Source organism: Alligator mississippiensis, chromosome 3 (assembly GCF_030867095.1).
Source record: "Alligator mississippiensis isolate rAllMis1 chromosome 3, rAllMis1, whole genome shotgun sequence".
In the NCBI taxonomy this organism is placed as follows: domain Eukaryota; kingdom Metazoa; phylum Chordata; order Crocodylia; family Alligatoridae; genus Alligator; species Alligator mississippiensis.
In genome coordinates this window covers 202,468,924-202,485,731 of record NC_081826.1, presented here as the reverse complement: position 1 = coordinate 202,485,731, position 16,808 = coordinate 202,468,924, and the positions used below count along the sequence as shown (strand labels likewise).

Genomic DNA, 16,808 nt, shown 5'->3' with positions numbered 1-16,808 from the left:
AAATTAATGCACATTGTAATAAAGTTATATTTGTTTTTGCTTCAGTCTTAAACTGAAAAATATAGCTGAGGTTCCTAGCTTATTAGTACAGCTTCTAGTTTCTTTTTACCTGAAGAAAAATGTGTTATCACCACACCAGCCTCACCCTCTTTCCCCCCTTTGCTTCCCCCCCCCACTTTTCAAAATCCTATATCTGCCCCTGCTACTAGGTATAGATTAGCAGTATCCAGGCAAAAAGGGAGAAAGATCAAGATGAACTTTCAGTTTTACTTCAGGACTCTGTCAGCCAGTTGAATAATCAGAAATCCGAGTTTAGATTCTAACCTTGGTTTTACATTTATATTAAATTTATATTAGTAATTGCATTCTTTCTTTTCTATTAGCGTAGCATTTCATAGGCTAAATTGCCTTAAAAATGCATGGAATTCCCAGCACTGACTCCATGCTTCAATGACTTTGAAAATTGACTAATATAGCCTTTTATTTCAGGGTATGCCCAATCACCTTAACTTTATTACAGTATTCTCCCTTTTTTCATATGTCAGTTATTTGCTGTAGGCTAGAGAGTGTATGAATATAAATAGCTTGGGTACTGTTATATTCCAAAATTAAGATCGTGTTCATTTATATGAATGCTCATTACCCTGGAAGCATGGAAATAGAACATTTTGAATGTTGTTGCAACAAAAAAATACTTTCTATAACATTGCTGGTTGGCCAGTAGTGGATGGAAGTTATATTAGAGTTCACAATAGTCTCAAAACCCTACAAATCCCAAGGAATAGACACTCCAGGCCCACAGAAGCTACCCTGTTATTCTGAACTGTGTTTGGAGTGCTCAAATCCACTGCTAATACAAGTTCACAAAGAACAGCACTGCCACTGTTTGTCAACTATAACCAAACTGTGCTCCATCTCTACTCTCATAGGATAAAGCAAGGTTGACTGCTTTTCTTGCTTTACACTACTTCCACATTGTCAGGCCAGGCCTCTCTTGGTCTGCTGTCTGGTACCATGTAAACCAGTACAGCCTGTTCCATGGTTGGATTGTCGGCAACTAAATTGGAGTCCCCACCTGCCTAGTCCAGGTGAGGAGGGTGTGTGGATGCTCAGCAGGAAAAAAAGACCTGTCAAAGGGTGGGTGAGTTCCCTGAGAGCTAGTGGCCATCCATACCTTGGAGAGAGGGTGGGTGCCACCAGGTCACTTTGCCTGAAGAATCACCAGTGATGCAAAGTAACTCGTCTAACTTCACACAGAGTGGAGGAGGGTTGTTACGGTAGCTAAGATGCCCCAATAATCACAGTGGCCTTGGGACTGACTTGACACTACTTTCAGGCATTTTCAGATAGTTTGATTTGTGCCAGTCAGTTCCTTGCTACAGACCATAACACCTTATTTTTAGGTTGTCTCCTTCTTCCTCTCCGTCTCTCTTTTCCTGTTCCCTTTTTATGCAAATTAATTTTCAATGTACATACAGTAAGTGCCTCTCTCATAGTGTAACACTGCTGCTATTGGCATTCGTTTAAACATGCTATGGTACCAAAAACAAAAATGGCTTTGGAACGGAGAAAAACTGTCAAGCATATACTTTCCTAAAACTGCAGTATTCTATAAAGACCATTTCATTGTAATCAAACAAGTTTCTCTCATTTCTACTCCTTCTGTTTATGAGCTTGTGATCTCTGCTGTCCTGCTTTTTTTTGTATGCATAATTGTTATTTATTGACTTGCACACATCTGGGAGATAAAGCCTAGATGTATCTATTTACATCAGATACAAGTATACTGAAGTCATTTTCTACAACAAGAAAGGGGCTAACATTTATTAAACCATCAGTACTTTATAGATGTTTTCTGCCTTTAATATTTTCCATGTTGTAATGTTTAAGGAGTTTTTTAAAGATCTATTTTTTTTAATTATGACTAAAGTGGGGTACCAGACCCAGAATGTGTAGGCATTATGGTGACATTAATTTTTTACATGCTATTGGATATCTTTTTACTGGAAATTAAAAAATAGTGCACAGTGGAATCTTCTTTAATGTGTAGTTGACATTTGGCATGTTCACCATTTCAATATGTCTTTGTTTTGCTAGGGAATGTCATCTCAAAATAATGCATGTCTTCCCTATTTTTGTCATCAGATCATCTCATTCTTCCTACATGGATGACGATTATGATTCTTTAGCCCTTTGTGACCCTATGCAAAGGATAAACTGTGAGGTTGACAGCTTACCTGAGAGCTGGTTTGACAGTGGTTTGTCTACCTTGAGAGACTCAAATGAATATGATTCAGAAGTGGAATACAGGCATCAAAGGAATTTTCAAAGGTCACAGTGCACACAGGAAGGCTTTGGTGGTGATGCTTCTGATACAGATGTAAGCTTCAGACTTACTGTATTTCTGAGACCTTTGTTTGGAGGCAAAATTAGCCTCTTTTTGTAAAGTGAAGTCAATCTTTGTACCTAGGTCAGAAGAAGCTGCATTGTCTTTTTCTGGGTTATAAGCATTAAAACAGAATTTTCAAGAATTTTTTTTTGTTCGGTGCTTTTTTAGTGACTACTAAAAAAGTACTAAAAAAATCTGTACCTACTTTTAACTGGTTATGCGTTTTTATTTATGAGGCTATTTTTTATTTTTAAAGTTAATTTAATTTCCCGTTTTTCACGTTGTTTTCTTATGCTAAATATTTTATTACTGAAATCTTTTGCTTTGTTACATCTGGAAACCAAATGGATGTTACAGTGTTGTTTTTATGAGTACTGGGCATTGGGCAGTGATTGTTTCTGAAAGCATTATTTTGGAGAAAAGATTACGGATACCTAAGAGGTATGGAGGCAGAAAATAGGCTTTAGGCCTATCTCCAGTATCAACAACATCTTTCACCAGGTTCCTTCCTTCTCAAATGTTAGAGGTATATGGAAACTGTTTTGAAGTTGACAAGTGTTCTATTTGCCCAATTTGTCTTGCAGCAAGTGGGTGTTGTCCTCTTGAATTCTGGGATAGATAGCTGCAGCAGCAAATGCTGGCTCCTATGAGATAGGGTCAGAAAAAAATTTTGACAGTATTTTCTTCCCTGGGAATTGCCAGTTTGCTAATAGTGAAATATTCTGGGGAGATGGCTCCATTTCAACAGTGTACAGATGAAAGGCCCTTTACCAGGCAGGCTCTTGTCAGAAACCTGCCTGGCTTCTGGCCCAGCTTCTCTTTAGACAGGTCTGCCAGGACTTTCAGAGATCTCTGTTCCTAGGCAGCCTGCCAAGTAATCTGCCACAGCACCACAGACTCCAGGGCTTCCGGGGTCTGTATTTCCATTCTCTTTTGCAGAGAACATAATAATTTTTGTTTCAAATAAAGACGAACCAAATCTTACTACATAAACATGTGCTATGAAACAGAATTCTGTTTCTCTTTTCAGCTCTTGCAGCTACTATAATTTAGAGTTTAGACAAAGACGTTTTGCGGGCTATAAAACTAAAGATTACCATTCACATATGTTGTTTTCTTGGATACAAATCATATAACCAACAATCAGCTCTAAGAGTGGTACAGATCCATTTTGTCCCATCTTCATTTCAAATAATTTTTTAAATATAACCTTTTCACCTTCACTTCCAGAAAGATTTTTTTAAAAAAATTTAAATGTAACAAAAAGTGTAATATTTTCTGGAACTTTCAGGTACCAGAGATTAGAGACGAAGAAGCTTATAGTCCTGACAACGGCAGTTCAGTATTAGACTGGAAACCTTCACTACCAGACAATCGGAGCAGCTCTGTTGCATCAACAAGGAAATGTATTTCTGCCCTCTCTCCTCAGGTAACCAGCCCAGAATAATTTCTTAACTTGATATTCAGAAATATATGCCAAGATTTTTTTTTTCCTCCTTACACTTAATAATATGAAGTTTGGTGTGTTCATTTTGTTTTTAGTCAGATGCAACAGATCGTAACCTGAAATACTCCAGGACTGAGAAGGCTTACAAGATAGTTCTTGCTGGAGATGCAGCAGTAGGAAAATCCAGTTTCCTTATGAGACTTTGTAAGAATGAATTTCGAGGAAACACCAGCGCAACCCTGGGTATGTTTCTTGTACACTTTCTGCACTGAACAGGTGGAGTATTTGACAGGTGGAGTACTTGTAAAAGAAAATATTATTTTTTACCTCCCTTTATTTATTAAATGGATGCAAGCATACACTTTCCTTGAAATCAGAATGCGGGCTGTATTCTTTTTTTATGCACACGCGTGACATTTACCTGCAGCAGGATGGTGTTCTATAAAATGGGAAATTTATTTCCAAGCCCAGATGGAAGGTCCATGTCGCTTGTTTGTTGCAGAAGCAAACTCTGTGTCATTGTTCCTGGAGGATTTGGCCATTATGGGTGTGTGTAGATGAAACGGGGGCCTTAAATTGAAGCAGTGGGTTTTAAAAAGCACTGCTTTAATTTAGGGCTAATTAAACCCCTGTGTTGTGCACATACCCTGCAGACTTACCTGCCTGTCCGGTGGGGAAGGGAGGGCAAGCTGCCGGTGGGCGGAGTAGTCCCTGAGCTGCGGGTGGGGGGGTGGGGCTGGTGCTTCCTTCCCTGGCAGCAGTGGGCACCTGGCTCAGGCAGTCCCAGGGGGCACTGCAGATGCAGAGGGAGGCATTGGGCCCCCACATGGCTCAGGCAGGCAGGCAGGCTCTGGGGGGAAGAGAGTGGGGGAGATCAGGCTCACTGCTTTTCTTGGTCAGAGTCTGCTTTCCTGGGCTGCTGCCAGGCTTCCTACAGACGTGCGGAGCCCCATGGAGCCTGTGCTTCACTCCGTGGCTGTAGGGCTGGCAAACTAAAATTCTCAAGGGAGTTTTAGTTGGCTGCATTCCAAGTCATTTAAGGCATGTTATGCCACCAAATTTGCTACAGCGTCTGAAATTAATGCGCAATATACCACCGAGATGTGCAAACACCAACACCATTAAAGTGTTGCAAAAGCATTTAGCCTGCTTTAAAATGCTGTGCACACACACCTCTTGTTTTGTCTACACATGGCCTATATGGGCTTTTATGATTGAATGATCTTCTATTATTATATCAGCACACCAAAGATGCAAGGACTAGAGGCTACCCAGAGTATTCACAGAGTATTGTGGCTCCAGTGGCATGTGGCCTTGCCAGACTAGCTTTAAACTTGTTCATACTGGTGTCAGTAGCAGTCTTACATGGAGCTCAGTTGTGTATTTACTCTGCCTCACGAGGGGGTTTTGCAGCCTACAGTGACTCCTATGCTGCTGTGGCTAATTTAAATGTACGGGCCACATTGTGCTGCCATCATGCTAGGGACTGTGGTATATACATATCCTTAAGTTGTCTCCCCTGCTGTTCTGTGGAGCTGTAGGTAAAAAATGCTTTTCATAGCCTCTAAGGGTTTTCTTGGAAGACATATTATTCTGTGCCCCAGGAAGATCTGGGGCACAGAAGGAGCTATTTGTTGTCCATACCCTCTTGCTTGAGAGGTCTGCTGCCTTTCAGGAGCCAGGATTAGAGATGTCACAAAGAGGATCCCTAAACTGTTCTGCCCTATTGACCACTACTCCATGCTCCTTGTCCATGTGGGCACCAATGACATGGTGAGGATCAGCTCTGGGAGAATTATGAGAGACTACAAGACCATGTGGATGAAGCTCAAGGAATTAGGAGCACAAGTGGTCTTCTCCTCAATCCTCCTGGTCAGAGGCCATGGCCGTCAGAGGGAAGAGTACTTCAAGGAGGTCAACCGAAGGCTTAGGAGATGGTGTCATTGTGTGGGCTTTGGATACCTCAACCTTGGTACGCAGTTCTACAGCAGTGGTCTGCACACAAAGGATTGTATTCATATCACAAGCAGAGGGAAGAAGCTCTTCACTATGGGAATCATCAGCCTGCTAAGGAGGGCTTTAAATTAGGCACATCTAGGGGCCGGGAAGTAGGTTCCACTGCTGAGCTAAAATCCTCTAGCCATAATGACACAGGGGAGGATGATCAAGCAGTGGATGGCCAGATAAGTACTGGCATCTTGAGACACTGGCAGTGTGTCAGAAAACCTGAGGTGACTAGGGGACAACTCGGGTGTCTTCATGGGAATGCCAGAAGCATGGGAAATAAACAAGAGGATCTGGCACTCCTTCAGGCAGACAACTTATTTGACCTGATTGGTTTGCCGGATGTCTGGTGGGATGACGCACATGATTGGGCAGTGAATATTGAAGGATATAGGCTTTATAGGAGAGATTGGACTGGGAAGAAGGAAGGAGGTGTGGCCCTCTATGTGAAAGAGCGGTACCCCTCCCTGTAGGTCACGTTTGACAGCAGGGAAGGATCCCTCAAGACCCTCTGGGTCAGGATACAAGGGGGATTGGGACAGGGAGACCTGATAGCGGGAGTCTACTACAGGCCTCCCTCCCAAGAAGAGGAGAGTGATCATGCATTCTCCAGAGAACTGACTGAGGTAGCTAGCACTAAAAACATTATTGTCACGGGTGACTTCAAGTGCCCTGACATCTCTTGGGAGGACCATTCGGCCAGCTCCAGTAGGTCAGCACCATCTTGGCAACAATAAACTATCTATTCCTGATGTAGGTTGTGGAAGGGCCTAGTAGGGGTAAAGGCCCCTCTGGATTTAGTACTAATCAAAGGGAAGGACACGATAGGTGACCTGAGGATTGGTGGTACTCTGAGTGACAGTGATCATAGATTTCATAGATTTAATAGATTTCATAGACATTAGGGCTGGAAGGGACCTTGGAAGATCATTGAGTCCAGCCCCCTGCCTGAGGGGCAGGAAGTCAGCTGGGGTCATAGGATCCCAGCAAGATAAGAATCTGAATTTCTCTTGAAGGTGCTCAATGTAGGTGCTTGGACCACCTCTGATGGCAGGCTATTCCAGACCTTGGGGTCTTGGACAGTAAAGAAATTCTTCTTTATGTCCAGCCTGAAATGGTTTTGCAGTAGTTTATAACCGTTCGACCTCGTCATCCCTTGGAGTGCTCTGGTGAACAAATGTTCCCCCAGATACTGGTGGTCACCCGTGATAAACTCTCTGATCATGTGCGTGGCTCTTCTCTGGACTCTCTCAAGCTTCTTCACATCCTTTTTGAATTGTGGGGCCCAAAACTGGATGCAGTACTCCAGCTGTGGCCTCACCAAGGCATGACCTGATTAGGTTCACCATCCACTGTAAGACTGGGAAATCAGTCAGCAGAACAAAAGTCCTAGACTTCAGATTTTGGCATGCTCAGGAGGCTAATGGGAAAGGCCCTCTGTTACCAGTGACTGGACCATTTGGGAGTTCAGCAACCATGGTGCTTCCTTGAGGCAATTCTTACTGCTCAGAAACATATCATCCGCTCAAGGACAAAAAATGGGAAAGGAGCCAAGAGACCCCCACCCCACTCCTGGCTCAACAGGGATGTTGGAGAACTTTTGACAAAGAAGAAAGAAGCATACAACAATGGAAGAATGGTTCAACAACCAGAGAGGAATGTACCTATATCTCCAGGGTCTGCAGATATGAGACACAGAAAGCCAAGGCAAGCATGGAGCTCATGCTGGCAATCAAAATAAAGAACAACAAAAAGTCCTTCTATAGATACATAGGGAGCAATAAAAAATTGTACTCAAATTTGGGACCACTACTGAACACTCAGGGGCGGCTCATAGTTGATTCCCATGAGAAGGCAGAACTCTTAAATACTTACTTTACATCAGTATTCTTGAAATCAAATGGGGGCTGTTTACCCTACCAGAGGCCCAGGGAATATGGGGAACACAACAAACTACATGAAACCAGTCCTGAGCAGGTAAGGGATCTCCTACAACACTTAGTTGTTTTCAAGGCTGCTGGGCCAGATGACCTGCATCCAAGAGTCCTGACAGAACTGACAGAGATTATAGCATTGCCATTGGCAAAGCTGTTCGAAGAGTCGCGGAACTCAGAAGTGGTCCTAGATGACTGGAAGAGAGGGCCAATGGGGTGCCTATCTTCAAGAAAGGGAAGAGGGATGAGCCTGCAAACTATAGACCGGTCAGTCTGACTGCAATCCTTGGTAAAATTTTTGAGACATTTATTGAGGAGGCCATCAACTACAAGCTGGAAACTGCTGAGGTATTAAGAAGCAACCAATATGGCTTTGCCAAGGGTAAATCATGTCTGATGAACCTGGTGTCCTTCTATGATCAGGTAACTAACCATCTGGATGAGGGATTATGAGGTTGATGTCATTTACCTAGACTTCAGTAAAGCCTTCAATTCTGTTTCCCACATGATTCAACCAAACTCAAGGGTGGGCTGGACCAGCCTGCAGTGACGTGCATGGACAACTGGCTTAGATGCCGATCCCAGAGTTGTAATCAATGGGATGGCCTCATCCTGGAGGGCCACCTCCAGTGGCGTCCCCCAGGGGTTGGTGCCTGGACCCATGCTCTTTAACATATTTATTAATGACTTGCATGATGGGGTGGACAGCTCAATGATTAAGTTTGCAGATGATATCAAGCTGTGGGGAAATGTGGGCATATCAGAGGATAGGGTAAAGATCCAGGATGCCACTGACAAACTGGTTTTATGAGCAAAATGGAATTGGATGAGGTTTAAAGGGAGAAGCATGCAGGGTTCTTCATCCGGTAAGAAGAACCCCCACCATAACTACATGATGGATCACCTACTGACTGGCACAGCATCTGAACAACACCTGGGGATCATGATCGACCAGAAGATGAACACGAGCCAACAGTGCAATGAGGTTGCCAGGAGGGAAAATAGAACTCTGGCGTGCATCAGCCGATGTGTTGCCAGTAGATCCAGGAAGGTGCTTCTCCCTCTGTATTTGGCATTGGTGAAGCCATAGATGGAGTACTATGTCCAGTTTTGGGCCCAACACTTCAGAAAGGATGTGGATAAGCTTGAGAGGGTACAAAGAAGGGCCACCCATATGATTAGGGCCCTGGAGGATAGGCCCTCTGAGGAGAGACTGGGAACTGGGCCTGTTCAGCCTGAGTAAGAGAAGGCTGAGAGGTGACCTGTTAGCTGCCTACAAGTACGGCAGGGGTGAGCATCAAGATCTAGGGGAACAACTCTTCAGGAAGGGACCTTAAGGGAGGATGAGGACCAATAGGCATAAGCTAATTGAGAGTAAATTCAGGCTGGACTTAAGAAAGAACTTTTTCTCTGTAAGGTTCACCAGAATCTGGAACACACTCCTAGCAGAGGTCGTGCAGTCACCATCCTTGGAGGTGTTCAACATGAGGCTGGACAAGCACCTTGTTGAGTTTGGCTGAGCCCAATTACTTCCTGTCCATGGCAGGGGACTGGATTTGATGATGTGGCAGGTCCCTTCTGATCCTTCGATTCTGTGATTCTATATTAACTTGCTGAGCTGTGTATTTCCCAGGATGTAGGACAGGGGTAGGCAAAGTTTTTTGGCCGGAGTGCCAAAAACCCCACAATGTCTACCTTGCAAGGTGCTGGAGTGCTGGCATGCCAGAAAAACAAAATGAGGGCAGGGGGTGGGGGTGCGGGGGTTCATGGCAGGACATAGTGCATATTAGTATATTTTAATGATCATAAATGTTGCCTTTGTTGTTGTGTATTCCTTTTTTGTTGAGCATTTTGCAATGAGAGAGAGAGAAAAAAGAGACAATAAGAGGAAGAGGAGAGAGAGAGAGAAAAAGGAGAACAGAGAGAGAACCACACACACACACACACACACACACACACACACACACACACACACACACACACAAAACCATATGCACAAACACAGAGAATCAGAACAGACACATGCACACACATATCTGGAACCAGACGTGTGTGTACACAGACACACAGAACCAGAGGCAGACAAACACAGAACCAGATGCGCGGGTGCGTGGAGCCAGACTCCTGGGCCACTGGACTAAGTCCAACCCAACAATGCCCTGGTCCCACTAGAGCCCTTGTGCTTCCCTGGGGAGCCAGGCCCCGGGCTGCAGTGCAGCTGGCCAGGGCCCCAGCCCAGAGCCTGCCCATCAGCTCAACCACCCACCCACCCCGCAAAGCTAAGCCCACAAAAGGTGCGGCGCTCCTGGCAAGGGGCAGCACCAACCTCATCCTGGTGGGGGCCTGGGTCAGGGCTGGGCTCAGAACAGGTGGGAGTCAGGCAGGCTCAGCTGCAAGCCCTGCTGCAAGCAGCCCAGGCTCCATGGGTGGTAGTAGCTACCAGAGCCTGGGCCGGCTGCAGTTGGGAGGCTGCAAACAGTTGCTCTGGGCTCCAGCATCAGCTCCATACCAGCATGTGCACGCACTCCTCGGAGCGGACGGTGGGGATAGGGGCTGAGGCAGCACAGCTCTCCCACAGTCCACTCTGAGGTGCATGTGCAGTTGCCAGCAGCATGGAGCTGATGCCGGGGCTGTGGAGCCTGGTGCAGCTATTTGCAGCCTCCCTGCTGCCTGCTGCAGATGCCCTAGGCTGGCTACAAACAGCTGTGCTGGGCTCCAGAGCCCAGTCATCAGCAATGTGCTGGCAGCAGGGAAGAGGCCGGGGTTGCAGTGCCTCAGGTCCCTCCCACACTGTCTGCTCCAGTGTGGATACACACACATAACCGCCAGTACTGGTGCGCACACACCTGCCAGCATGGAGCTGATGCCAGAGCCTGGAGCAGATGTTTGCAGCCTCCTGGCTGCAACCAGCCTAGGCTCTGGGTAGCTGCTGTCTACCACAAAGCCCGGTCTGCTTGCAGCAGGGCTTACAGCTTCCCAGCTGCTTGCTGGGAGCAGCCCAGGCTGGCAGTGGTGTGCTGAGCAAAATGGCCTCGCGTGCCATGCTCGACACATGTGCTGGGGGTTGCTGACCCCTGATGTAGAATGTAAAGCTTATTGATAGGAATTTCCTGATGGGCTTGGGAAAATGAACCACTTCATGGATGTAGACACTGAACTATTGAAGGATGTGGAGATTGAACACGTTATGCAAAAAGAATGGGGCCATCAGCATCAGGATCTTGGATTTGCCTACAAAATCCTTTGTTTGTTTGTTTGTTTCCTAGTGCTGTTATTCTTCTCCTGTCTTTATGTTCCCTTTCTCTCCTATTTGTATACCCTCTTGTTCCTCGCTTCTTTAAATTGTTAAAACTGGGATCAGCATTGATTCAAATATGATTGGAGGGATTTAGCAAGCATAAAAGTCTCAACATTCTTATAGATATATTCTTGCACCTGTGAACTAGTGAGAATTTTCCATTGAGCCCAAAGCTAAAATTCTTTTCTTCCAGCTCAGTCTTTTGTGTGTGTTTTGGGTGTCAAAGGGGGTGTTGTTTATTTTTTGTTTTGATTTGCTGTAAGTTATTTTGTTTTGCCTTTTTTGCTCCCTTGTTGTTTGAAATGAGATCTACTGTGCAAAACATTTTCTTTCCTTCTATAAAATGCTTTTATGATATAGCACAAGGGGAGCATTTAGATTCTCAAATCTGAATTGGTATACCTGAGTAAATTCCACAGTAAAAGATGCATGTTTTTTTTTTCACCAAAAACATATGCCTTGTGATATATTTTTGGGAGTGATTACTGCATTTCATGGATGCTTGAACTCCTGGCATCTATCTCATAATGTACTAGATGAGATGTATTTTGAAATAATCTGTTTTGTCACGCTATTTGAAATATCATCCTACCATTGAAATTGTATTGGTAATTGTATTAATGATTTTTTTTTAAATAAAAGCCAGTATTGACTGGTTCTGCACATTATTTCTTTTAAGGAGTTGATTTTCAAATGAAAAGGCTTATTGTTGATGGAGAGCCTACGGTGCTACAGCTGTGGGATACAGCAGGACAAGAGAGGTTAGTAGTACACAACTTATCTAGGATATAGATATGAATTGGTTTGTTTCTTATTGAAGATTTTGCAATGGTTTTTGGCCTTGTTTTTCTTCTTTAAAGTGGAAGAAAAATAATAACTGTTTCACATTCTGATTGCATCTTCATCTCCCATTAAGGTCTTTAAATGCCAGTTCCTGTTGAGCATGATAAATTGTCTCCTCTGTGGTATCCACAGGCTTTAAGCAGAGCATAGCAAACTTGCCCAAATTGCTGAGTTCCCATAAAAGGATCTGATAATTAGTTGTTTAGTTGTTTAAATGCCATAAAATCCTTAAAGTTCCTGCAGTACAGAGAGCCAAACTGTTTAGGAGGCAGCATTGCTTTGTCAGCATGGCAAGTTTATGATGCATCTCAATTGTGTTCTGAAAATCCCATTCTAGTTCTTAGTTTCTGAACAGGTTACATTATGTTTATGAAGAAGGAAGGTCCCATTAGAGTGAGAGACTAGCGTAACTCCATTGGCTTCATATTTTTGTATTGCATTTGCAAGAGCATACACATGAGACCATGTCATCCAAAATCTAATGCAAATCACCCGTCTTCCAACGGTCATAAAGTACTGTTTACTGAAGAATGTTGGCTGTTATTACTATAAAGTCCTTCAGGTGATAATGGAATGTTTATAGAAATGCATAGATAATTTGCAGAAACCTTTCTGTGAAATCAGTATAATGTGCAATTTTGCCACACCTAGCATAGACAGGAGACATGAGTAGGAGAACAGGCTAGTGCCCTAAAAATTCATTTTTAATGGTATTGTATGAGAACTATGTTTTTAAAATGTTGTTTTAAATAGATCTTTTTTTCCTAAAAGATTCCGGAGTATTGCTAAATCATACTTCAGAAGAGCAGATGGAGTGCTACTGTTGTATGATGTGACATGTGAAAAAAGTTTTCTTAATGTACGAGAATGGGTGGATATGATTGCGGTAAGAACTTTAAATTTACAAAATTGGCAAGGTTCACTTTGTAGTGTAGCTGTGAAATATTTATCATTGGCATTTCTCATGGGAGAACCACAGAGCCCTTTTTGAGAGACTTTTCTTGTTTTTAAATCTGAATTAAACAGATCATGTTGCAGAATTGGCTAAACTCCAGTTTCCACTAATTACAGACATTAATTGTATATAGTCTTCAAGGTAAAAGGTACTCAATTTTAGTTAGTGTAAGCTAGTTTTCTCCCATTTAAATTGTCCAGCTGTAGTGTTTGGTGTTAGAACACGCCATGTAATCAGCACCATTTCCATGATGTTCATTTTAACTAATTTCAGATACCTTATTATGGATGGGCTTAATGTACTCTGGGGCCTCTGCACACTAGAAAATACAATGCATCCTCCAGACTATCCATCATTGCTGTAAAGCACAGCAGTGTTTTCTCATATTGCCTTTTGTTATCTTGTATATTTCTCTTGTGTTTACTTTTAGCTGAATAACAATTTGTATTTAATGAAAAGGACTTCCTTCCTTCAGCTGAAGATATTTAGTAGAAGGAAGTGATCATCATAAAACTAGTCTGTTTCTAGGATAATTGTATTATATAATATAGAAAAAACAACAATGTTAATTTCTATAAGATATCCCTACTGTGCAACATAAATGTATTCACTTTTTGATAGGCTCACTATTATATTAGTTATCTGAAGACACAGACTCTTATATAGAAAGTGTGCAAGACTGGATATTTTGTTTTTAATTATCTTAAGTCAATGTTGCAGTATCTATAGATTTTATTTTTGGTGGGTGGAGGTAATATGATTATATGATCCAGCAAATGCCAGTTTATTGGATGATTTTTGTATTCCGAGTATTCCAGTGGTAAAGAAAATACATATTTCTTGCAGGATGCAACTGGTGAAAATATTCCGATCATGATGGTGGGAAACAAGGCAGATCTTCGTCAAACAGTTTTAGAGCAAGGGCAAAAATGTGTACCAGTAAACTATGGAGAAAAATTGGCTATGGTAAGGCTATATTTACTTGTTTCAAATGGAAGAGTTTAAAGCTAAGGACTGGATGAAATGATAGGAAAAGTCACCTTATAGTCACTAGTGGGATCTGGTCTTGAGTGGCAGCTAGTGGATACTTAAGTTAATGAATATTTATTGTTACCAAACAATGGTTATTTGTTGATCTAGGTGAAACGAGTTGTTTTTTTCAAAGCAGCACTAAGGAGGTCATCAAGAAATGTATGAGCCTGAAGACTGACAGATGGGTAACTTGAAATTTTGGTGCTGTGTTTGGTGTAGGGTGTGAGGAAGAAGAGCATGTGCTTCCCTGCCCAGGGGCTGCCATGGTTGTAGTGGCATGGGCTACTGCCACCTTTGCACAAGCTCTTTAAATAGGAGCTGCAGTGGCAGCAGCAGCACAGGTTCCCTGGGGGCTGCTATTCTGGCACCCCTTCAGACTTGGTGTCTGCTTGCTCCCTGCCCCCCTCCCCAAATTAAGCTATGTGAAAACTGAGCCTAACCCTTCCTTTGAGAGGAGTCGTCTCCCCTGTACAAGTTTTGAGGCACATTGATGAGAGAATGTGGAAATCAACTTACCTTGTATCTGTATGTCTTCTGTAGATGAAGCAGTTCAGTTTTCAAGGGGATAAACTGGAAACCAACCTCTCCATCAGCCATGACTGTAGCAGTTCTGTAGTGGTTGGTGGTTGCGTAGGGAAGTGTAGTCAAGGTTAGTGGGACTTGGTGTGGGAGATCAGCACAACCTGCTTACTATGAAGCTTTCATCTATGGGACTTCACACACCACACAATATTTGGCAAATTTGGGCAACTAGTAATGGATTAAAGACTTGCTCAGTTGGTGTATCTGTAAAAATGCACTGGCTATTCTCATGTAAAAGTGCACGGGATTAGTGCAGGCGTTGGCAAAGTCTGGCCCAGGTATGAGCATGCAGGCAATGGATTGCAGTTCTGCCCTGGCAGGGGCGTGCAGGCAGCAGATTGTGGCTCTGCCCCAGTTCTGGACCATGCTGTTGCCACTGCAGAATCTCAGTCCTAGCTCCAGAGCAGCTTTCTGCCCAGCCAGTGCTGCTTGGGCCAGTCTCCATGGAAACCCAGGTCCCTTGCTGTCATGGTCCTGCTCCTCCTGAGGTCTCTATGGAAACCAGCCACAGCAACATGGGCAAGGGCTGCTGGGAAGTGGAGTCTGGCTAGATCCACCCTTTTGAACACCCCTGGTTTAGAGCTAAAAAGTTTAATGTAGTTAAGGGGTAGTTAGATACCAAGGTGCTAGGTAGGTAGGTACTCCATAAATACAATAGGTAGTTAAAAGGCAGGCATCATTTATTTTAGAGCAACTCTGTTGTTGATTTGCAGCTTTATATACAAGATTGGTCAGGTTGGACCTTGCAACCTGGGATTTGTTCCCAGGATTTAAAACCTATAACACTTTTTTAACTTCAGTACTGCAGAAATAAATGTTACATCTGTAAAGTGTAGAAAGGGCCAAAACATCCCATCTATTAAATAGGGATGGACCGATAAAGATTTTCTTGGCCAATATCAAAAACTGATTATTAACCAGCCACATCGGTCAATACTGATCCAATAGCCAATTTACAGAAATGTGGCCAGGTAGCTTGGAGAGCAGCACCCACCCCAAGCACAGCCCTGGCCCAGCTCCCATACTGAGAAAAGGTTGGCACAGCCCCTGGCCTCGAGCCCACAGTGGGCAGCCTGCCTCCACCCCATGTACAAATCTGAGGGGCACATGCCTCCCCATGACTCCCCCTGGGGTGTGTGCAGCAGCAGGGATCCGTATCCCCTCCCTGGACAAGCTGCCAGTGGCTCTGCCCTGCTTCCAGCCCTGGGGTCACATTCATTGCCCTGGCTGGGCAGCCCCAGTCCCACTCCTACCCTCACTGTGGGGGCTTTGATTTGCCCCCTCCCCCGTGCCTCTTCCCTCCCCCATGCCACTTCAGCCCCACAGACTTACTGGCAGGGCATTGCTCTCCAAACTCTTGGGCTGAATTCCTGGCCACATGCATGTTGCAGCTGCGTGCATGCATGCAGCATTTATTGGTGACATTATTGGCTTCCCCCACCAAAAAAAGCTGATGGTTGATAATGTTAATTTTCCTTTTATCGGTGCTGATCTAATATGTGACAGATATATCGGTTCACCTCTACTATTTAAAAGTGTGTATATCTTTAGTGTACTCTTCAGTACTTAGCATTTTCTGAGGAAATGATTTGGAGGAAACATTTAGACATTTAATAGAATATATAAATGATAATATTATTTTCTGCTCACAGACTTATAATGCACTTTTCTGTGAAACAAGTGCTAAAGATGGATCGAATATTGTAGAGGCTGTTCTTCATCTTGCTCGGTATGTAGCCATGTTTTCTCTCCGTGTGCTCTGACAAGCTTCAATTGCCTTAATGCCTTAACTACAGCCTTCTGTTTCCTCCTATCTTGCACAATCTCCTTCTATCTTGGGTGCATACAGAAGTGGCAATTTTCACTTGATCTAGTCACAGAAATAAGTTTATAGCTTTGACCAAACAGAAGTGCATGGCTGCATGCAGCTTAAAAAATGGCCAGGTGAAAATCTGACCCTTCATTGCATGAGGTATAAGATAAAGACATTTCAAAATGTAGCGCCTTTTGTAACTTGTCAAGCACCTTGCCACCATTTTTAAGTGCCAGGATGCTGATCCCCTGGATGAGCTGCCTATGGGTTTGTCCCTCTCCCAGCCCCAGGTTCTGTTCACTGCCCTGGCTTGGCAGTGCCCCCAGCCCCTTCCTCTGCCCCCGCCCCACTCCCTTCCTCACTGTGGTGGCCTTGATCTGCACCCTCACACCCTTTCCTTTCCATAGACTTACCTGCAGGGAGCTGCTCTTCAAGCTGCCTGGCTGCATTCCTGTAAATTGGTTATTGGATCAGTTTTGGCTGATATGCCTGGTTAATAATTGGCTATCAG

The 16,808-nt window shown here is 43.8% G+C and overlaps 1 protein-coding gene across 1 annotated transcript in view; it reads left to right on the top strand.

Moving 5' to 3' along the window:
- The window catches only part of RASEF (RAS and EF-hand domain containing), a 58,055-nt gene that overhangs the window by 32,144 nt on the left and 9,103 nt on the right, over positions 1–16,808 (top strand). Inside the window, exons 10-16 of the mRNA XM_019478214.2 lie at positions 2,146–2,380; positions 3,681–3,818; positions 3,932–4,079; positions 11,752–11,833; positions 12,687–12,801; positions 13,717–13,836; positions 16,137–16,213. Of these exons, the coding sequence (XP_019333759.1) occupies positions 2,146–2,380; positions 3,681–3,818; positions 3,932–4,079; positions 11,752–11,833; positions 12,687–12,801; positions 13,717–13,836; positions 16,137–16,213 (915 nt within the window). The remainder of the gene's footprint in view (positions 1–2,145; positions 2,381–3,680; positions 3,819–3,931; positions 4,080–11,751; positions 11,834–12,686; positions 12,802–13,716; positions 13,837–16,136; positions 16,214–16,808) is intronic.